General features: G+C 36.7%; 1 protein-coding gene across 6 annotated transcripts in view; it reads left to right on the top strand.

Moving 5' to 3' along the window:
- Window positions 1-23,768, top strand: part of LRRC49 (leucine rich repeat containing 49) — a 171,986-nt gene extending 148,218 nt beyond the window's left edge. For all 6 annotated transcript variants that reach the window (XM_064570223.1, XM_064570225.1, XM_064570222.1 and 3 more), the window contains 3 exons: window positions 1,785-1,894; window positions 13,348-13,501; window positions 23,088-23,768. In XM_064570223.1, the coding sequence (XP_064426293.1) occupies window positions 1,785-1,894; window positions 13,348-13,501; window positions 23,088-23,291 (468 nt within the window). In that variant the 3' untranslated portion in view covers window positions 23,292-23,768. The remainder of the gene's footprint in view (window positions 1-1,784; window positions 1,895-13,347; window positions 13,502-23,087) is intronic.
- The last annotated feature ends 295 nt before the right edge of the window (window positions 23,769-24,063 follow it).

The following is a 24,063-nucleotide window of genomic DNA, read 5'->3' as shown; positions in this document are numbered from 1 at the left end:
CCAGGCTAACCCATCCTCCCACCCCCCTCCCCTCTAGAACCCTCAGTTTGTTTTTCAGAGTCCATCATCTCTCATCGTTCGTCTACCCCTCCGATTTCCCCTGCTTCATTCTTCCCCTCCCGCTACCTTCTTCTTCTTCTTTTTTTTTTTTTCTTAACATATATTGCATTATTTGTTTCAGAGGTACAGATCTGAGATTCAACAGTCTTGCACAATTCACAGCGCTTACCAGAGCACATACCCTCCCCAGTGTCTATCACCCAGTCACCCCATCCCTCCCACCCCCTCCCCTCTAGAACCCTCAGTTTGTTTTTCAGAGTCCATCGTCTCTCATGGTTCCAAGAGATGTATTAATTATGATAGAACCTTGAAATAGGTAGGAATGGTACAGTATAATTACATAAAATAGAGAAGAATTCGAAAGAACCAATAGAACTTACTCTGATTTAAAGTTCCTAAAATGTCAATGCCTGGGATATTTGACCCTTTATTTAAACAGTCTAAAATAAAGCTGCTTATCTCAACCTTGACAATATGTAGTAATATTATACAATATACCTACTTTTCTTTGTATATGAGAGAGAATAATATTGCTTGAGGTAGAATTAAATTTGAATTGTGAGCATCAAGAAGAAAAGATGGAGTAGTGGCCTGCACTGGCCACTAGGTGACTATGTTAGACCAAACAACTTAGTTGTCAGCTAAAGGAAAGATTTGAGGGAACAGCAGCCTCGTTAACTCTGAGGGTCTTAGGGAAAATGTGAGATTGCACTGAATCATGTGTATAAGATGCTTGTGAATTACGGGTTTATATTTTGGAAAATGCCTGTGAAGTGTATTACAGCAGTATTAATGAATTTTTTTAAGTTCCAAAATTTAACCATACCCGGGTTTCTCAACCTCAGCTCTGTTGACATTCTGGGCCACGTAACGCTTTGTTGTGGGGGACTGCCCTGTGCAATGTAGGATGTTTAGCGGCATCCCTGGCTTCAACCCACTAGATTCTAGTAGCTCCCCTCTGCCAGTTGTGATAACCAAAAATGTCTCCAGACATTGTCAAATGTTTCCCTAGGGGCCACAATGGCCCCTGGTTGGGAACCACTGGTTATATAGGCAAACTAATAGTATTTAAAATGCAAGCAACCGTATCTTATATTAAAGAAAATATGCCCAGATATTAATCCAAGTCCCACTTTTAGCTTTTAGTACCTTCTTGGTTAACATAGGAATAAGCCCTCACAGAGAATACCTGTGACAGTTCCTTGTGGAGAGAAAGGTAGACATAGTTTTAGAATGAACAGGAGTACCTTGCCTATCTAATATTCCGTCTCTCAGAAAAGGACAATGTTATTCTTATAGAAGCAAGGTATGAACAACACCTTGGCTTACCTTTGACACATTATTAAAGTGAATCTGTTCCATTGACACTTGAGAATTTTCCCCCTAAATCATTCTACTCCAAGAAACTATAGGATTTCTGAAAAAAAAAAAAAATCATTAAGAATTTAAGTTGCCTCAAGTCTAATTCTCAGGGAACATTGCTTTGAATCAGAGCTAATTCATCACCTCGGTCATCCTCCATCACCATGAGCCAACATCTGTACATCTTCACTTCAGTTAAGTTAGGGAAGAAAGAGATGTCAATGAGAACTCTCCTTTTACAGCCCAGAGAAGGCACTTCCCTGGACTAAAAGAAAATACGTTAGAAATTTCTCTGAAATTGTGTTAATTGTATCAAGCTAGAGCCAGTGTCATTTTGACCCCTCTCCATTGTATCTCTTCAGGTGACGCAGAATGATATGATAATGGCTGAAAGGCTCTTTGGAATCTTAGCACATGTCGCATCTTCCGAGTTACCCCAGTACCGTATGATTTCAATTCTGGGTGATGCCAGGTAATCTTTAATTTCTATCATTTTTATAGAATTTCTGTTGCACTAGAAAAAAGGAATACATTCCATACACCTCTTAACTGCCACTTGTGCATCCCACAAACATTGATCCTAAATTTGTCTTGTGGCTGGCCCTCTTCAAAGTGTTGGGGTATAAAGTTGAATAAGACAAAATTCTTGCTCTTATGTGGCTTATAAGCTAATAATTTAAAGATATATGTAAGTACTTATAATGTGAATGTTTCAGATTTCAGAGAGGGCTGTAGGAGTATAGGAGAGACCAACTGCACTTTGGAAGAACATGAGGGAAAGCTTCACAGAGGAGGTAACATTTTATCTAGCTCTTCAGGAATGAGGAGTTTTTCAGGTAGAGGATATAGGGGAAAGAGATTTGCAAAGGTGCAAGGAATTGTAACAAGTTTAGTATAATTGGAGCATGGGATAATTGTGAATAGTGACAGTAAATGAAGCGAGAAAGATTGTGGTTTGATTTTGAAGAGTTTTCCAATCCATTCAAAACAAAAATGAATACTTGTGCTTTGTAATTAAGCACAACAATCGTGTGATTAGATGTATATTCTAGAAAGGCTGCCATTTGAACAGACAGAAATGGATGGACTGGAGACCAATCAAGAGGCTCATTATAGTCCAGGAGGGAGATTTTGAAGGCATGAACTAAGACAGTGAGAATGGAGAATAGGATAAATTGAAAAATACTTAGAAGAGAACAGAACCTGATAGAACACACTAAGAAAATGTGCGTGGATGGAAGGAGAAAAGTCGAGGATGCTGTGTCAGTCATGATTCAGTTATAGATAAGAGAATTCACTCTGGCTAGAATAAGCAGAAAACGACTGATATACAAGGAATTAGTTGTCTATAAAATCAACAGAAGGGACGGGGAAGCAGTCTAATGACTCCCAGAATGATACCACAGAACCAGCCCACCAAGAAAACTGCCGCCTCTGCTCAGGGAACTAGCTGATCAGGAGACTGTCATCCCAGTTGCAACCTCCAGGATCATACCACTTTCACTGCATGGGGGATCAGGAATTCCTCACTCCTGTCCCCCAGAACTTGGTTGCAGAATTTACAATTACAAATTTGTAATTTGTACCGAAGAAAACCGGGTATGTGTGTGCTGTCTCTACTTCCCCACTTAGCTCAGTTCTGATTTCAGATCTTACCCAAGTATGTCTGATTGGTAGAATCTAAATCCCATAAAAAACCTATAAAATCACTTGAGAAAAAAATATTGGAGGGACTGCTACAAAATGAAGACTGAACACAAGAAATAGGAAGCATTGAATTCAAAAACTGATGGTGTGGAAATAAGTAAAAATTAGAGGAAAAAATGAAACAAGATGAAACCAGAGAGGAAGACAAACCATAAGAGACTCTTGATCTTAGGAAACAAACTGAGGGTTGCTGGAGGGGAAGGGGGTCGGGGAATGGGGTGGCTGGGTAATGGACATTGGGGAGGGTATGTGTTGTAGTGAGCGCTGGGTGTTATGTAAGACTGATGAATCACAGACCTCTACCCCTGAAACAAATAACACATTATATGTGAATTTAAAAAATATGCTCATAATTAAGGAATTAAAATAAAAATAATAATAAAAATAAAATATGTCTAAAAAATATATTTATCAAAAATATTAATGCATAAGGAAAAATTTAGTAACCTGAAAATAAAAATCCCAGAAATTCCTAAGGGAAAGGAAGTTAAACTTTCCTAAGGTTTTTTTCCCCCCTTGGGACTACTACTTAGCACCAAAAGTTGATGGAAAAATACATGTTTAACTGTGTATATTAAAATTTTAAGGGCTACATTAGGAAGAAGGGCTAGATGGTACAGATTCTAAACCACTAAAAAGAAAAAAGATTGGGCGCCTGGGTGGCTCAGTTGGTTAAGCGACTGCCTTCGGCTCAGGTCATGATCCTGGAGTCCCGGGATCGAGTCCCGCATCGGGCTCCCTGCTCGGCAGGGAGTCTGCTTCTCCCTCTGACCCTCCTCCCTCTCATGCTCTCTGTCTCTCATTCTCTCTCTCTCAAATAAATAAATAAAATCTTTAAAAAAAAAAAAAAGAAAAAAAAAGATCAACAAAAGGCTGGAAGGGAAGAAAAAAGAAAAATAAATATGTTATTTATAATAAATATTAATGAATGGAATTCTCCTATTAATAGATAATGGCTATCAGGATTAAAATTGAGTTACATGTTGTCTTTGGAGAAATACCCCTGAAGAAAGCAATATATAAAGTTTGAAAATAAAGGGATGAAAATATATAACAGGGAAACGCCAACAATAGCAACAAACAAATCTGGGAATATTAATATTAGTGATAATAGAATTGATGACCAAAAGCTACAATCTACAAAAAAATATAATTATGAAACTTAATGTAACTAAGCTCCTAAATACATCAACAAGTACAAATATACATTGACAAATTCACAGTTATTGTGATAGATATTAATCTAATAGATCAGTAGATCAAATAAACCAAAAAAAAAAAAAAAAGAATATGGAGGATTTGAATAACACAGTTAATGTACTTTATCAAATAAATGGGTTTATAATTTTATCCCCAGACTCTTATTTCCAATTCAAAAACAAATTCTATTCAAACACCTATGAAATGTTTGCAAAAACTGGACATATATTAATCTCAAAGGAAATCTCCCATGTTTCCCGAAAAACATACTCAAACAGATCACTTTCTCTAATCATATGATAAAATTAGAAAAATAATGAGCCAAAATTTTACCCAGTTGACATTGGAAACACAAAGAAACAGGAGAAGCAGTTTCCCAGAAAATAAAATACAGTGCCTTTAAACTTAAAAAAGATGTTTAACATCAATCGAAGTCATAGACATGAAAATTTTAAAACAATGAGACAACTTTGTGGGGAAAGACTAAAAGTTTGGTGGGATACAGCATGTTGAAACAGAATTTTTATACACTGTGGGTGGTATAAGTTGAGGCAATTCTTAGCAATACCTAACAAATTTTAAATTTATATCCCCTTTGACTTAGTAATTTTGCTTAAAGGAATCTTTTTCGGATAGTGTTTTTTTACATGAGCACAAATATATGTATGTGTTCAAGGATTTTCAATGCAGCCAGTGTTTATAATAGCAAAAATATGAAAGCCACTAAATTTCAACTAATAAAAGACCAATGACAGGCCACTCAAAAAATAATTAGTGGTTCTGATATGAAACAGTCTGTAAGATGTCTTAGAAAATAAAAGTGGAAGTTATAGGACGGTTGTATAGTGTACTGCAATTTATGAGATACAGGGCAGACATTTCAAAGATGTCCTTGTGTAATTTTAAAATATTTGATTTTTTAAAAAATGACTGTCTCTAGGAGTTGAGCTGAGGACACTAGGGTTCCAAAAGTGTGTAAAAGCTTTCTTTTTACTGTATGCTTATAGATACTGCTTGAATTACCTTTTTGGGTTTTATTTCTGTTTTGGTTTTTGTTCTTTTTATTATTATTATCATATTCCTTTTTTAAAAAAGATTTTAAAAAGTACTTTAACTCTTTTGGGTTGAAGAATAAATTAAAACCAAAGTTATAAATCACATATAAATGAATTTGATAATAAGGACACTCTGTGTCACAGCCTGTGGGATGTTGCTAAAACTGTACTGAGAGGAAATGATATATCTTTAATATACTTGTTAGGAAACAAGAAAGATTAGAAATTAATGAATGAGGCTTTCAACTCAAGAAGCTAGAAAAATACCAAAGTACAGTAAAAGAAAATGGAGGCAAGAAATTCATGAAGATAAAGTAACTTTTAAAGAAAGAAGAATAGTTGACTAGTAAAAGCAAAAATTGACTCTTTATAAAGACCATTTTCTAAGGAAAATCCAAGAACTCAACTATTAAACTTTTTTATAACTAATTAGAATATATAACAAGGAAACCAGACACTATATCAGCATACAAATATAATTGGCATTTCTTCATTAAAATAATAAATTCTTGAAAATAGTATTAGAAAAGTATCCCATTTATAGAGGCAATAAAAATGATAAAATATCAGGAAATCCACCTGACATAAAGTAACTAAGAAGTAAACAGTGAAATTAGGAATAAAAAGAAAAGTCTAAAAAAATGGAGAGATGTACATTGTTAATGAATTCTGAGGCTTAATAAAAATGTCAATTTATTTTAATTAAATCATGTAATTATTAAATTTCCAAGCAACAATCCCAGTGTGATTTCTCAGTAAACTTTATTTTTATTTTTTGTTTTTTTAATATTTTTCTAAATTTTATTTTATTATGTTATGTTAATCACCATACATTACATCATTAGTTTTTGATGTAGTGTTCCATGATTCATTGTTTGCGTATAACACCCAGTGCTCCATTCAATACTTGCCCTCTTTAATACCCATCACCAGGCTAACCCCTCTCCCCACCCCCCTCAATTTCTCAGTAAACTAAACAAGATGAATTTTGTATCTTAGGAAGGCATTCCTCACTTCAAGTTTATCAAAACATTCTGCTATACTTTCTAATACTTTTTAAAGTTTTGACACATTTAGCTCACAAAAATTTAGAACTTTTGTATGATAAAAGACATCATAAAGTCAAAAGACATGAACAGACAGGGAGAATGTATTTGCAACACATTTAACAGATTTAAGAAGTCCTACAAATTTAGTAAGAAAAAGACAATTAACATGAAAGTAAAAGCAAAGGATATAAAGACTTTACAACAGCAACAAAAAAAGACCAATTATTGTAAGAAAAGATCCAACTCACTTGTAATCAGAGAAGTAAAAATTAAAACAATGAGGTTTCATTTATGCCTATGAGATTGAGTAAAAAATTTAAGAACTAATAATATTGGGGGTTTATTAGTACTCAGAGAAATATACACTCTACATTATTGGTGGAAGTGTAACTTGATGCAGACTCATGAAGGAAGTAGTTTAGCAATATCTATCATATTTTTGAACCCAGAAGTTCTAGTACTAGGAATATAGCCTATTGAAATGCACATACATGGGCACAAAAAACTTAGGTACAGGCTGTCATTGCTTTATTGTTTGTAGTAACCCAACTTTAGAAAGTAATTAAATGCCTAACAATAGGGAAAGTCAAATAAATCATGATACTTCTAAACTATGAATGTAGTATCTATATGATACTGTGTACATTACAGTCATAAGACAATAAGAAAAAGAAGAAAAAGGAAAAAAAAAAGATTAAAGTAGTTTTTCTGTTCTGATGTGAAATGATCCAGAGACAGATAGTTCATTAAATAAAATAAAGTGTAAAAGAGCATTTATATTATGACCCGATGTTATTTTTAAAAGCAACAAAATAAATGTATATGTATAAATACAGAGGCATAGAAAGGGAGTTAAAAAGATGAACACCTGGGGGCGCCTGGGTGGCTCAGTTGGTTAAGCGACTGCCTTTGGCTCAGGTCATGATCCTGGAGTCCCGGGATCGAGTCCCACATTGGGCTCTCTGCTCGGCAGGGAGTCTGCTTCTCCCTCTGACCCTCCTCCCTCTCATGCTCTCTGTCTCTCATTCTCTCTGTCTCAAAAAAAAAAAAAAAAAAAAAAAAAGATGAACACCCGATAGGATGTGGATGTTAGGAATGGTGGTTGAGTAGTTAAAGAGTGGTTTTCAAGTTTTACCCTATGTATGTTTGTGCAATTTGGAAGTTCTTATTGAGAATACATTAGACTTCTCCAATAATGGTAAGTTAGGTTGTTTTGACAATTCTTTGCACTACAAACAACTAAAAATTTGGATAAAATAAAAAATGAAAACTCCATAAAAGTACTGAAGAAGTGACAACACAAATACTTTGGATTTTGGCATTATTTCGTAAGGATTATAAAACGACTATGCATAGTGTATTTCATGATATAATTAGTCAAGTTTGAAAATACCTGGAAACAACAAGAAAATTTAAAAAGTGATCCATCAGATCTGGAAGGAAACCAAAGGGAGTTCTGTAAATGAAAAATACAACAAACATAATTAAAACTTGGGACGCCTGGGTGGCTCAGTCGGTTGAGCATCTGCCTTTAGCTCAGGTCATGATCCCAGGGTCCTGGGATTGAGTCCCGCATTGGGCTCCCTGCTCAGTGGAGAGCCTGCTTCTCCCTCTGCCTGCCACTCCCCCTGCTTGTGCTCTCTCTCTCTCTCTCTGACAAATGAATAAATAAAAAATCTTAAAAAAAAAACAAACACACAATTAAAACTTAAGAGGTTTAACAGCCAATTAGACCTAGTTGAAAAGAGAATCAGTGATTTGGGAAATAGCTTAGAGGGAATTTTGTCAAATGAAGCACAAAGAGAAAGGAACATCTGGAAAAGCAGTTAAGAAATTTGGAGATAGGGGGCACCTGGGTGGCTCAGTTGGTTAAGCGACTGCCTTCGGCTCAGGTCATGATCCTGGAGTCCCAGGATCAAGTCCCGCATCAGGCTTCCTGCTCAGCAGGGAGTCTGCTTCTCCCTCTGACCCTCCTCCCTCTCATATGCTCTCTCTCTCTCATTCTCACTCTCTCAAACAAATAAATAAAATCTTTAAAAAAAAAAAAAGAAATTTGGAGATAGAATGAGTAAAAAGGTTTAAAATATGTTTGATTGGAATTTCAAAAAGATAAAGAAGGTGTGGTAGAGGTAATATTTAAAAATAATGGCAGGGACGCCTGGGTGGCTCAGTTGGTTAAATGTCTGCCTTCGGCTCAGGTCATGATCCCAGGGTCCTGGGATCGAGCCCCACATTGGGCTCCTTGCTCAGCAGGGAGTCTGCTTCTCCCTCTGCCTGCCGCTCCCCCTACTTGTGCTCTCTCTCTCTAACAAATAAAATAAAATCTTAAAAAAAATAATAAAGATAATGGCAAAGAATTTTTTAGAACTGATGAAATACACTAATCTACACATTAGACAAGCTCAATCAATTCCAAATATATTCAACTAAAAGAAATCTACCCAAGTCACCTCACAGTGAAACCAGGAGCACCAACTATAAAGGTAAAAAATTCTAAAACAACCAGGAAAAAAGAGATTATCTTAAAGGAGTGCACATCAGCAACTGACTTCACAACAGCAGCAGTGGAAGTTAGAAGACAGGATAATACATATATTCAGTGTACTGAAGGAAATTAATTGCCAACAACCTAGATTTCTATACACTGTAAAAATGTCTTTTAAGAATGAAGATAAAATAAAGACACTTTAAAGCAAAGTAATAAAAAACAAAAGCTAAGGGTATTTCCCACCAGTATTCCTGCACTAAAAGAAATTATAAAGCCTGTAATTAAGCAGAAGGAAAGTGATCCCAGATAGAAGGTCTGAGGTGCAAGAAGAGCTAAATAAAGAGCAAGGAAAATACCAAATGTGTGGGATAAAGCCAAATGAACATTGACTGTATAAAGTAACAATAATTATGTGTTGTGGGTTTTAAAATATATAGAATTAACTTACACTACAATAGTGTAGTGTAGGAGGAAGTAGATAAAGATACAGTGTTTTAGATCCTTGTATTATCTAGGAAGGAGCTATAGTAATTAAGGTCAGATGTTAGTAAGTTAAGAGTGCATGTTCTAATTTCTATGGTAACCAAAGAATAAAGAGTGTACAGCTTCTAAACTAATAAGGAGGAGGGAGGAGAAATGGAAATGAAGAGAAAGAGAAAAGAAATATAGAACATGTGGGTCAAATTGAAAGAAAAGAAAATGTCAGATTGAACCTAAATATGACTGTATCAGCAATTCCATTTGTACCAAAAGTCAGAGGCTTAGACCAAGAGTCATTTTCTCCCCTGAGTCTGCAAGTCAGCTGGATGGCTGTGCCTTCAGCTGGGGTCCTCATGCATCTGCAGTCACCTATGGGTTGGGTAGGCAGTTCTGCTGATCTAGCCTGGGCTCTCACTTGTTCGGGAGTTGGCCAGCTATAAACTGATCTAGGGAGGCCTTAGGACAAGTTGTCTTTGCTCCACCTGGTCTCTTATGCTCCAGAAATCTGCCTGGGCTTGTTTTCATGGGAGAGGAAGGGCGCCTGGGTGGCTCAGTTGGTTAAGCGACTGCCTTCGGCTCGGGTCATGATCCCGGAGTCCTGGGATCGAGTCCCGCATCGGGCTCCCGGCTCGGCAGGGAGCCTGCTTCTCCCTCTGACCCTATCCCCTCTCGTGCTGTTTCTCTCTCTCTGTCAAATAAATAAGTAAACAAAATCTTTAAAAAAAAAAAAGAGAGAGAGAGAAAAAAAACATGCAAGGACTCCTGAGGCCTGGTCTAAGCAGGAGGTAGCCTGCTTAGCTGCAGAATCACATTGTAAAGGGCATGAATTCAAGGGAGCTCGTAATTATTACCATCAATGTTATCAATGATAAAATACAAATGTATTAATTGTTCTGGTTAAAAGCCAAAGATTGTCAGATTGAGTAAAAAAATGAAGTTCAGTTATATGTTGTTTACAAGGGATACATCTGAAACATAAGGTTACATAAAGTTTAAAAGTAAAAAAGTGAGAAAAAGTAACAACATAAATACTGGCCAAAATAAAAACAGAGTAGCCATTGAGGACTAAATAGACTAAGGTTAGAAGCAATACTAGAAATAAAGAGGATCATTTCAAAATGATAATAAGTTCAGTTCATCTGAAATATTAAGATAAATTTGCTAATTTAATTTGTATGCACCTATTAGCATAGCCTTAAAAACCTATAAACCAAAAATCGACATTACTATAACCCCACCATTACAGTGGGAAGTTTTAATATACTTTTGAGTAGTTAATTTAAAAAGGATATAAAATACTTAAACAACATGATTAACAAATTTGATTTAATGGACATTCAAAGAACATTGCCCCCAATAACATGTTCTTTTTAAGCATGCATGGAAATTTATAAAAATTGATCAAATACTATCCATAAGGCAATTATCAGCAGATTCCAAAGGATTTACATAGCCCATGTTTTCTGTTCAAAATGCAATTAAGCTTTAACTCAGTTACTCAGTGTTAACCAGGAAATCTCCATATATCTGGAAGTCAAAAAACACATTTCTAAATAACCCACAGGTTAAAGACAATTTTATAATGGAAACTACCTTGAACTGAAATATAACAAAAATACCACATTTCAAAACTTGTGGAATCAAGTTACATGATGCTATATGAAAACATTTTAGCCTTTGAAATGCATGTATTAGGAAAGAATAAAGGCTGAAAATGAATGAGCTAAACCTTTATCTAAAGAAGTTAGGAGAAGAAAATAAAGAAGTTAGGAAGAAAAAAGCAAAATAATCCTGAAGGAAGTTAAAAGAAATAATGACATTAAAAACAGAATAACGAGGGACACCTAGGTGGCTCAGTCAGTTGGGTATCCAACTCTTGGTTTTGGCTCAGGTCATGGGCTCAGGTTCCTGAGATTGAGCCCCACATCTGACACCACTCAGCAAGGAGTCTGCTTCAGGATTCTCTCCCCTGCCCACCCTACCTCTTCCCCTACTTACGAGCACTCTCTCTCTCTCTCAAAAAAATAAATAAATCTTTAACAAAATAAAAATAAAAACAGAATTAATGAAAAATTGATTATTTGAAAAGACTAATATAAGTGATAAAATGTACATATGCATTGCTTTGGTAATTAAAAAGTCAATAAAGAAAATGCAGGTAAAGATCTATATGTTACTCACTTTTTTCTTTATAAAAGTGAGAAAATTATACTACCTGAATATCCAAAACAAGAGCCTGATTAGGGAAATTGATTAACATCACAATTGAATTTTATTCATTCATTAAATTTTAATGACATAGAAAAATGCTGAGTACATAGCACTGAATGAAAACAAGTGTACAAAATCAGATGTTTAGTATGATCTTAACTTTTTAAAAAAATTCGTAGAAAAAACCTGCAAAAAAATATGTTGAATGTGAACAATGTTTTAGATTTATATAGATTTATGAGCTATAGATTTATGGGTGATTTTTATCTATTTCTTTATACTTTTCAAAATGTGTACTCCTTAAAATACTTCTAAAATTGCTGTTTGTTTGTTTGTTTTAAGATTTTATTTATTTGACAGAGAGAGACACAGTGAGAGAGGGAACACAAGCAGGGGTAATGGGAGAGGGAGAAGCAGGCCTCCCGCGGAGCAGGGAGCCTGATGTGGGACTCGATCCCAGGACCCTGGGAAAATGACCCAAGCCGAAGGCAGACGCTTAACGACAGCCACCCAAGCACCCTAAAATTGCTGTTTTATGCTTTTAAATTAGAAAAGGGTAAAGAGCTATTCTTCTTCTCTTCCTAATCTTTAGTTTGGTTTATATATAGTAAAGTAGTAATACCCCTTCACTTAGAGACACCCTAAGTCTGGTGGAAACCAGAAATCAACTTTCACAGGAGATGAGTTGCATTTCTCTGTCTAGGCTTATGGGTCTGCCAGTGATGCTCTAAACACTGTTCATATTCTTCATAATCAAATGAAGTTTCCAGTTTCATTATTTACCTCCTACTAGGATCTTGCCCCAATATGCTAACACTTGGAGGTTTTCAGGTTTTGTTTATTTTGGTTTTGCCTAAAGTTAAACCAGTATCCCATTCCATTTTGTTTTTCTTTTTTTTTTTTTTTTTAAGATTTTATTTATTTATTTGACAGAGAGAGAGACAGTGAGAGAGGGAACACAAGCAGGGGGAGTGGGAGAGGGAGAAGCAGGCTTCCCGCGGAGCAGGGAGCCCGATGTGGGGCTCGATCCCAGGACCCTGGGATCATGACCTGAGCCGAAGGCAGACGCTTAATGACTGAGCCACCCAGGCGCCCCCCCATTCCATTTTCTAACTGTGAGTAATACTGCTGAGCTGCATAATGGAATCACGAACTATTTGTGTGATTTATAAGAGGTAATATATGTTTTATGAAAGATAATGACTTAGAAAGTTTGGCCTAGGGTGGCTGGGTGGCTCGGTCTGTTAAGCGTCTGCCTTCGGCTCAGGTCATGATCCCAGTGTCCTGGGATCGAGCCCTGCATTGGGTTCCCTGCTTCATGGGGAGCCCGCTTCTCCCTCTGCCGGCTGTTCCCCCTGCTTGTGTGCTCTCTCTTGGTCAAATAAATAAATAAAATCTTAAAAAAAAAAAGTTTGGCCTACTACTCTTTAATTGGGTTGTTTTGTGCTCTGTGATTTTTAAATTTTGTATTGATTTCTTTAAGGTAGAGTTTGTTCACTTTAGAAATGGTTGAGACATGTTTATGTTGATGACTGGTAGTTGTGAAACAAAAGAATTTGGGTTGACTAGCTTAATTAGTAGAAAGATCGGGGTATTGAACTGAGTTCAAATAAATAACTCAAACTCATAAAACAGACATTCCAAAGAGCATATGCTTTCCTTGAAAGTCAACAAAAAGTAGACACATTTTAATAAATCTCATTGATAACTATATCTCTTGACTGTCTTTCTACAGAAAGAAGCAATTCCGGTATCTGCTAGAAACCAAAGGAAAAAAACCTGGTCTTGTCAATGAAGAAAACAACGATAGCAAAAGACTTGTAGGAGAAAACACAAACCGTGCTATGCTAAATTATACCACAAGAGACTTTTATAACGAGAGGCTAGAGGTAAAACCACCATCAGTCTTTGGGATCTGATGCCTGGATATCTCCCACCTGGCGTGGGACTTGGTAGTTGTATATTTCTCCCTTTGATCAGTGAAGATAACATGTTTGTGTCCTGGAAAGTTAGCCAGCCTTATGTTATGTACAGCTGGAGACAGTAGGCATCATGGCGTTAGGAAGAAGTAGAGTCCATAGTTCCAATATCTTTATTTCAGCAGAAAAAAATGTTCCAAAGAAATCTGTACCAAAAATTTAGACCAAAGTGGACCAAGGGTTCTGCTCTGTCTGAATTAAGACAAGAGATACGGGCTTGCTGTGAATACTTAACTGGCCCATGTTGGGTTGCGTCCTTGATGTTCTCATTCACTGCTTTCATTCTCCTACACCATTAACTTCTGCGTCCTTAATCGTGTGATGTCATTTTAACCTATTCTGTTTCCACTGTAGCTGCTTAGCCAGAAAAGCTGGAACTAATTCTTTACTTCTTTGTATTCAGAGGTTTATTGGAGGAATACAATGTTAGGGTGCCACAGGAGCTGCAAAGAAGAAAAGCATGCAGTGCCTGCCTTGGTGGAACACATACGAAAGCTGAAGAAACAAATCCTCTAAATAATAATAGAATGTGAAGATTCTGCAAGAGATTTTGAGGGGACTGAGGGGCAAAAGAGCAAGACAAAGAGAGCAGGGAGCACTCACTGACTGAACATCTTTAACTGATGTGCAAAGCACCGTGAGTTATATTTATATAACTCACACAGGTTTTATATATGTATTTTATATATATATATATATATATATATATATATATGGCAGTAAAATGGCCAGGCAAGTGGTTTTCAGATGTTTTTTAAAAGCCATGGAACTCTTTATTCAAACCATATTGTAGTTGAAACCCAGTATGTCAGAACAAAGCAAAAACAGCCGAGCAGCTGTTGTTATTAAGGGAAAGGAGGCTTCAGAGCTTCATTTGATTGGATTGTCTATTCTTTTCCTTTCTCCTCATCTCTCCCCCAGTCCTGAAGCATCTCTTCGGAACCCATAGGGGCTCTAAGGATTCAGCTTGAAAATACCTTGAAAAATCAATGCAATTGATATTTTTATAGCATCCTAAAAGATGTTCAGATTCTGCTTCAAATTCTTCTAGTACAAAAATTACTGCTTCATGAGTAATTTATCTTTATCACTGAACAATTCCATTGGTGAAAAAATTCTTACTCATGTGAAGCTGAAATCTGCCTCCTAATAACTTTTTTTTTAATTCTTATGTTAATCCCCATACATTACATCATTAGTTTTAGATGAAGTGTTCCATGATTCATTGTTTGTGCACAACACCCAGTGCTCCATGCAGAATGTGCCCTCCTCAATACCCACCACCAGGCTAACCCATCCTCCCACCCCCCTCCCCTCTAGAACCCTGTTTGTTTTTCAGAGTCCATCGTCTCTCATGGTTCGTCTACCCCTCCGATTTCCCCCGCTTCATTCTTCCCCTCCCGCTACCTTCTTCTTCTTCTTTTTTTTTTCTTAACATATATTGCATTATTTGTTTCGGAGGTACAGATCTGAGATTCAACAGTCTTGCACAATTCACAGCGCTTACCAGAGCACATACCCTCCCCAGTGTCTATCACCGAGTCACCCCATCCCTCCCACCCCACCCTCCACTCCAGCAACCCTCAGTTTGTTTCCTGCAATTAAGAATTCTCCTAATAACTTTTAATTCATGACCCTAGTACCACCTTATGCAGAACAGAGAATTCATTTCTTTCTCATGAAAACTCTTCAAATGCTTGGAGTCAATACCTTGAAATCCTCCCCGACCCCCACATTCATGCTTTCACTCATTCAAAAATCATGTGTTAAACACCTGTCACATGCATTACTTGGGCTGTAAGAAGTTATTGTCCTTATCCTCACAGATCTCACATCCTAATGGAGGAGATAGACAAATACAGGGATGGTTATAAATCAGTATACCAAAAGAGTATAGGAGAGATATCTTATCCAGGTCAAGGGAGGCTTTCCAAAGAAGAATCTTCCTGATAACAGTCTTAAATGATAAAATGTAGCTATATGCAAAGGGAAAAGGGAAATTCTGAGAAATAGCACAGTATAAATAAAAGGCATAGAAGCATAAAAAGACAAGGAGAGAGCCAGGAGCTATGAGCAATTCACTGTTAAGAAGCACAGAGACTGAGGTAGATGATATTAAAAGAAAAGACTAGAAAGGTAGTAAGAGGGCCATGTGAAAGGATTGAATTTAATCTTTGGCTAGTAGGGGCTTCCTGATGTGCCCAAAGGAGGAAAATGAAAGCCAAAATGACAGGATTGCAAGTCTTTGTCTTCTTGAAGCAATTCAGTTCCATGAGCCAAAAATTAATACTAATTTCCATAAAAGAAATTTAGAAAAATATCAAAGAGCTGTATGCAAAACAAGAACAGTTTCACAGAGAAATCAACCAATCTTTAAAGAACAGACAATTCCAGTGATTTTTAAATTGTGCAAGAGTATTGCAAAAGAAGAAAACTTTTCCATTTTTTTTAAGGCAGACATCATAACATTAAATCTAAAACCTGCCAGGATTGGCACAGAAAAAGAAAAGCCAGACCAAAAACCTAAGAATATTAATGATGCAAAAATCCTTTAAAAAAGGAGGAGGAGTATCAAGGAGACTACAGCAGAATGTTAAATGTAGTTTAGTAGCCAAGTGTAGTTTATTCTAGCAATCCAAGGAAGATTCCTATCAGTAGATTGGTTGATCTCAAGTGAAAAGTTGTGATTATTTCTTTAGACATTGAAAAGGCATTTCACACAATTCAACATCCATCCTTAATTTTTTTAATCAACAAATAGAATAAATAGAAATTGAATAGGAAATGTCATGCTTGATGGGGAAACTCTAGAAACATTAGCATTAATGGTAGACAGAATTCTGACTGAGATGTCCTCCATGATTCCCACACCCTGGTATCCCTCTCTTCAGTGGCAGTAAAACATGTGACTTGCTTCTAACCAATGGAATATGGCAAGGGTAAAAAGATTTTGCAGATATAATTAAGGTCTCTAATCAGTTGGCTTTGAGTTAATGGAAAGGGAGATTATCCTGGGTAAGTCTGACCAGGTCCTTTAAAAGAGGATTCAGACTACTGCTGGCCTTGAAGAAGTAAGCCACCCTGTGAGAGGGTACATGGCCAAGAACTACAAGAAGCTTCTAGGAGCTGACAGCAGCCCCCTGCTGGCAGCCAGCAAGAAAATGGGGCTTCAGTTCTACAACTGCAAGGAACTGAGTTCTGTTCAAACAACCACCTGGGTCTGGAAGAGGACCCAAGCTTCAGAAAGGAACACTGCTTGGCTGACACCTTGACTATAGCCCTGTGACATCCTGAGCAGAGCACCCGACTCAGCTGTGCCTGGACTCCTGATGCTTGGAACCTGTGAGATGATAGAAATGTGTTGTCTTAAGCACCAAGTTTGAGGTAATGTGCTCACAGCAGTAGAACCCTAATGCATCACTGAAGTCAGCTTCAAGACAAGGGTGTCCAATATCGCCATTATCATTTATCGATACAGACAATGCAAAAAGGCAAAAGAAAGAGATTAGTGGTAACTTGAAAGTTTCGGAAAGGAGTGCACTTACTACTTGCAGACAATAGTATTGAATCTCTGGAAATCCCAAGGTAATTAGTTGAGAAACTATAAAAGCTATAAAAAATTCAATAATGGAGCAGAAATCAACAGCTTCCATGTAAGTAAATAACAACCAGAAAGAAAAGACCCAACTCACAGCAGTAACACAAAAAGATAAAATACCTAATAATAACTAACTAATAGATGCGCATGATTTCTGTGAAGTAAGCTTTAAAACATTAATGAAGCACACCAAAGATTTATACAAGTGGAAAAACCTACCATGCTTTGGATAAGAAGGATCTAAAGCAAAATGTCAGTTTTCCTTAAGTTAATTTAAAAATTTAATATGATCTCAATAAAAATGGCAAAAATTTTCATTGAGGGTTTTTTGAGACAAGTTGACCCTATGGTACATGTGGGAAAATAAGCATAAAAACTCTGAAAAGGAAGAATATTGAGAATACTAGCACTAGTAGGTATTAAGGTATATTATAAAGTCATATCAATTCAAACAGGATGGCCATAAAGAGATAGTCTAATGGGATAGAATGGAAAATTCAAGTGTACATCGAAATACAAAAGAGAACTTATTTATTTTTTATTTTTTATTTTTTTAAAGATTTTATTTATTTATTCATGAGAGACAGAGAGAGAGAGAGAGAGAGAGGCAGAGGGAGAAGCAGGCTCCCAAGGAGCAGGGAGCCCGATGCGGGACTCGATCCCAGGACGCTGGGATCATGACCTGAGCCGAAGGCAGAGGCTTAACCATCTGAGCCACCCAGGCGCCCCAAAAGAGAATTTATTATATGATAAAGAAGTATCTCAAGTCATGTGGACTATCCAATAAATGATTTAGGAATAATTAGGGAACGGAGGAAAAAAGAAAGCTAGATTCAGACATTATATCTTACATCACATAAATTCCAAATGGGTCAGAGATTTTAAAGTTTATAATAAAAGTATAAAGGTTTTTCAAGAAATCCTGGAAAATACATATGTGGCACTGCATGAAAAAGACCTTCAGGGGGATAGAATAAGCAAAGACAAAAAAGAAATGAAAAGATGGTTTACAACTAATCTTCCTAAATGATAAAGAACTTTTAGAAATCAGTAAGAAAAGGGGCTGACAACCCAATACAGGCTATGTTACCTATTTAAAAATAAATTTAAAGTAATATACCATTTACTGTAACAATAAATACTGTATAGGTATAAATAGCAATAAAATATGTATAAGCCCTCTATGGAGAAAATTATGTAATTTTATTGAAAAACATGGAAGAAGAACTAAATAGATAGTTCATGTTCAAGGACGGGAATGTCCTATATGGGAAAGAGTCTTCCTGAATCCATCCATAAATATAAGACAGTTCTAATCAAAATTTGGACAGGGTTATTGTAGAATGTCACCAGCTGATCCAAAAGTTATCTGATAGAGCAAAGAACCTAAAATACGCCAGAGTAAAAGTGGGGAGAACTTGTCTCACCAGGTATCAAATATTGTTGTTAAGCTGTAGTAATTAAGGCAGTGTAGGAATAGACAAATAGACCTGAGAACAAAAGAGAACCAGAGCTATCCCATGTATATGAAATACATATATCCCACGTATATGGGGATACAGATAGGAGGTATTACCGATTAGTGCAGACAATTTAATAAATGGTACTGAGGAAATTAAATATCAAATCAGAAATACATATTGAACCCTTGCTTCACACCATACAACAAAAATTAACTCCAGATCAAATGAAAACCCAAGTACGAAAAGCAAAACTTTAAAGTTTTCATTGAAAAAGTAGGTGAAAATCTTTATGACCTTGATTGAATAGACTGTGATTTTCTAACACCCAAAGAGCACAAACCAGAAGAAAAAAAATGTCATAAATTTGACAATCGAGATCATTGTTTGTCTCTTTGTTTGTTTGTTTAAAACAGGAGTCGTTTCAGCGGAGTCATATAAGCAATGTCTCAAAGTGGTTTGAGCAGTAAATAAGCAATCAAAAAGTCAGGACAGGGAATGTTGACTCCTGTTTTGAGAAATGTCAAAGGGAGAAGGAATCTGAAGCCAAGTAATATTTGGAAAGAACACTTGGCCACTAGGAGACCTGGATCTGAGCCCCTGATTCTACCACTTACTACCTGAAAGACCTCACCCTAGTTCCTTAATCACTCTCTTGACTTACAGTCTAGCTTTCCTTCACTTAGACCATGCTCCTCACCTCTTGAAAAATATTTAAATCACTGCAGCATAGAGTGCTCAGTCAGTCTCTTTGGTGTATCCTGAGTTGTTGAGGGAATTAATTGTAGTGAGTTCCTCACAAATCAGGCTAAGCAGACCCTTCCATTATACATATGACATGTATAATTATACGTACAACATGTATAATTCTGTTGCTTGGTAGCTGCTCATCCATGCTCCTGCCTCATTTTAAAAAAGATCTAAGATGGATATAGAGTCAGAGAGCTGAAAGGGACTAATGATTCCAGTCCTGTTCTTAGACAGATGAGGAAAACTGGAGACTCAGATGAACTACTCAAGATCACACAGTGAGTTACTGATGGAGCTGCCTCTAGAACTCAGACCTCCTGATTACTGATCTTGGACTCTTTCAGAGTGTATCATGCCACTTTCTGAAGTCTTCCTGACCACAAAGGGCTCTCTCTTTCTGAACACTGATTAGATTTGCTGTCTAAACATCTCATTCAGCCCTTAGTTACTGTTTAATATTTTTTAGTTAGCTTTTCATATGTGTAGGCCATCTCTCCACTTAGGCTGCAGGTCCTTCAAAGACTAGATTAGAGTTTTCTCTGGGTAAGTAAGTATTAGTAGATGATGTGTAATCCTGAGCAAGTCTCTCAACTTCTGTTGACCTTCGTTTCTCATTTATGAGATGGAGATTATGGATTGTACCCCAGTACAAGAACCATTATAGCTAAAACTGTTCCACAACAGATCCCACCTTTGACTTTTTTTCCCAAACCGTCTTCATGACAACAAAGTTTCAGTTCAATGAAATAATATTGTACAGAGTTCATCTCATCAGGATTGAACTTGTATAATAATACTTGCTTTATGAACCCCACAGGGATATTGTGGGATAGGAAAAAAATAAGTATATGAAAGCATTTGAGAATGGAAAAAGCATTATTCAAAGAGCAATAACTCCTTGACGGGTCAGGGCAAGAGAGGTATCTCTAATGTGCTTTTAACGGGATCATTCTGGACAGGCAGAGTGAGTCGTCCTGGCAGATACCTGATGAGTTTAGAGTATGCTTCATGGAGTTGGGAGTAATTGGCTTGGAGGAGAGAAGAAATGATGAAGTAAAACTGCTTTCCAACAGTTACTGATTAAGGGTTATTATGGCAGATGCAATTCTGTAGCAACATGTTTATAAAGAAGTAGTGGAAGGAGCTATAGTAAGAAATTTTAAAGCACCAAAAATTGCACTATGCCAATTACAAAAAGTTTATATTATGTATAAATTATTTAACAAAATACATCCTTTAAAAATTCTTTACATTTTCGTTATTCCTAAATTATTATAAAAATTTTCCAGTCTTACTGCTAGGACTTTCTTTTTTAAAAACTCAAAATTGTGGGGTGCCTGGGTGTCTCAATCAGGTAAGTGTCAAGACTCTTGATTTCAGCTCAGGTCATGATCTCGGGGTTGTGGGATGGAGCCCCGCATCAGGCTCGCGCTGCAAGTGGAGCCTGCTTAAGATTCTCTCTCTCCCTCTTCCTCTCCCCCCCTTTTAAACTAAATAAATAACTCAAAATTGTGTTTTAAGAAAACTCAGCAATATATAAAAGAAGCATTCACTAAATATGCTGTGTGCCTTCTATTTGTGTAAATGTATTGCACGTTGTAAATATTGCTCGTTGGTAGCTTTTGATCGATCTCTGGTGATTCACACTTGTCTTTCTCCCTGGTAGTCCCTGTGTAGCCCAGATTTACTGAGTGTTAAAAGGGAACAGCTCTATGCTGTTCTCATCAACAAGCTAACTTAGTGCAGGTGACTAAGTCCCAGGCCATATTTCAGAGTTAAAGAAAGTTAGGTTCATCGGAGAAGTAGCCAGCTGGAACCATTTGTTATTTATCACCCATCACAATCTGTACATTTTTTAATGCGAGGTCAACTCATGACCAGTTGTTTTTAGCGCATGAACTAAATCAGGTCGGCATGTTGACCCCTGAATGATGAGTGATTATTTAGAGAAATCTTGTATGTCATAAGAAAATTTCCGAAATATGCCTTTGTTAGGGAAAGTTAGTGACAATTGGGACTCATCATTAACTTACGTTAATTAATCAAGAATCTAAAATATGTTTTGTTGTTTTAGAAATTGTAAAAATTTGGAAAAGGAAGAGAAATAGAAAAAAAGAGGAAAAACACTCATGGTCTCACAACTCAAAGGCAATCTTAATGATACTTCAATATATTTTCTTCCAATAATTTTCTTTATACTTTTTTATGAAAATTTCAAACATATAGCAAAGTTGAAAGAATTTTACAGTAAATGCCCATACACCCAAACCTAGATTCTGCTATTAACTTTGTACTATAGTGTCCTTGCTTTGTCCCATATCTATACATCTATTCATCATCAATCCACCTTATATTTTTTAATTCACTTCAATTGCAGACATTAGCATGCTTCTTCCTAAGTAATTCAACATGCGTATCGTTAATCAGAGTTCAATATTTGGTATAGTTTCCTCTTTTGGGGTAAAACTCATATACAATGATATACAAATCTTAGGTGTACAATGATATACAAATCTTAGGTGTATAATTTCTAAGTTTTGATGAATACATACATGTGTATAACCCAACCTCTATCAAAATTTTATTTTGTATTTTTGTTTTTCCATTTAACATTGTAATGTGTTTTCCTTGTTATTACAAGTCTTTATAAGTATAATTTTAATGACAATATCTGTTGATATTTAAATTTAACTCTTTAATTCATCTTGCAATTATTTGGTATTTTGACTTGAGTTGGAGGTTTGAATGTATTCTTTTCTAAGAAGTTAAGCCTATTGTCTCATTGACATTTATTATTTCTTTCCTCCTTCATTGATGTGAATTGCTTTCCTATAATTCTGATTGTCTGATCTATTCCACTAATTTTTCCATATATATTATGGCACTTTGCATCATCATGCCTTGATCCTCCTCATAAGTATTAATAGCCAACATAAATGTTGAATTCTTATATTGAACATTTCGTTTTGTTTCAGCCTCTAGGTGAAATTGAGGCCCAGTGCCTGAATAGCTTTAGGCCCAAAACTTCCCCTATTGTGTTTTGGACCCAGATTTTTCATTTGCAGACTTCCAGACCCAGACGTTGAGTGAGAGCATTGTTTCTCTCAAGGCCAAGTTCTGGGTCCCAGGCTATGTATGTTTCCTCTTCCTTCTTGTACACTTTTCCCCAACTTTGTCCAAATGGTCTAGGCTAATGAATCAGTGTAGTGCCACTAGTTTTCCTAACATACAGACTGAATTCAGAGTTGGTATTTCATGTATGTGTATGGATATTAACTAACCTTATACCAACTAAGATTGTCAGTATCAGGGCCCTGATACACTTAACCACTTAAAGCCACGAAGCTGTGCGTTCATCTGTCTTGCATGAGCTAAACTCCCTTACCTGAGAAAGGAGAAAGTCTACCAACAGAGAAATAGTAGTTACGATCCGGGTGGTTCCAGTAAAGAAACATCTGCTAGCAGAGCTGTCTAATAGAGGTAGGAGTGGGCTGGGAAGTAGAGCGCTCCTCATTGCTGTCTTTACTCAAGCAGAGCTCTGTGTCAAGAGTGTCTAAGAAAGTACTCCTGCTCTGAAGGGTGAAGCTCAGAACAGACTCTGAAATTTCATGTTACTCTGGTCCAGCTAATTGTTCCTTTGGCTCTTGGATTAACTATGATTCAATGCAAAACTTTCTTTTTTTAACAGGAAATAAAGGAAAAAAAGAAATTCTGCAAGATGTATATGGAGGACCTTGTGAAGGAAGCCACGGAAATCAACATGAAAAATGAGGCTCTGCAGAAGCTTTGGCCGCAGATGTTCATTGAGCTTGTTAGGGACGCAGTCATAGAAATCCGCAATAAAAATTCCTACATGAAGCTTTGCCTACAGCAGATAACTGACCAAAAATAGAAATGGCTTTTAGTTACAGTTGATTTTAGCAGTTTTGTGTTTTTGAAGGTTGAAAACAAGTAGGTTAAACATGTTGAAACAACACTGTCCTACAAATTAGAAAGCCTAGCATCAAAGCACTATTGCCTCCTGTTCCCGTAGTTAAAGGTGAGGAAGGAAGGAAGGAGAGAGAGAGGGAAGGGAGGATTGGCTTCCTATGTAAGCTGACCAAACAAACTCTGGGAACTGAGCGGCCCTGAGAGTTCACTGGGCGTTTCCACTGGCCCCGCGACTCTGGCTCTCACTTCGCCTGCCCCTGCTCTGGCCCAAAGCACGGAGTACTTGCTCAGGTTTCAGCATGAGTTGCTCTACCTACTTGCAGCTGGCAATTTCCACTTATTTGCCTTTTTATTTTATGTCATGATTTCAAAGCCAAAAATACTTTCTTTTTTATGAGTGAAGAATAAACTTATTAATAAATTAGTAAAAAAAAGAAAAGTGTGTTTGCCTCCTTTGTCCAGTCAGAAGTATCATATTATTGTATGGTCCTCTCTAGATGAGGGGGAGCCCTTCTCTTCACGTAAGTAGGAAGAAGCTCCATTCTTCCAGGGATGCATCCTCAGGGCACCACAGGGGGTCATGGGGTCACCGTGGGCAGAAAATATGAACGTGAGTACAATGCGGGCAGGAAGAAAATGCTTTGTCTGAAGGGACCCCAAGTGAATGTAAAATGCAGTCACAAGTCAGTAAGTCTGCTTCTCTGAAAGGTGTTTCTTTCTGTTGTTAGCTGTTC

Source organism: Mirounga angustirostris, unplaced genomic scaffold, assembly GCF_029215605.1.
Source record: "Mirounga angustirostris isolate CCGP_5_RB_7025 unplaced genomic scaffold, mMirAng1.0.hap1 SCAF_9, whole genome shotgun sequence".
Taxonomy (NCBI): Eukaryota; Metazoa; Chordata; class Mammalia; order Carnivora; family Phocidae; genus Mirounga; species Mirounga angustirostris.
The sequence above is the reverse complement of the archived record's forward strand: the minus strand, read 5'-3'. Positions and strand labels throughout refer to the sequence as shown.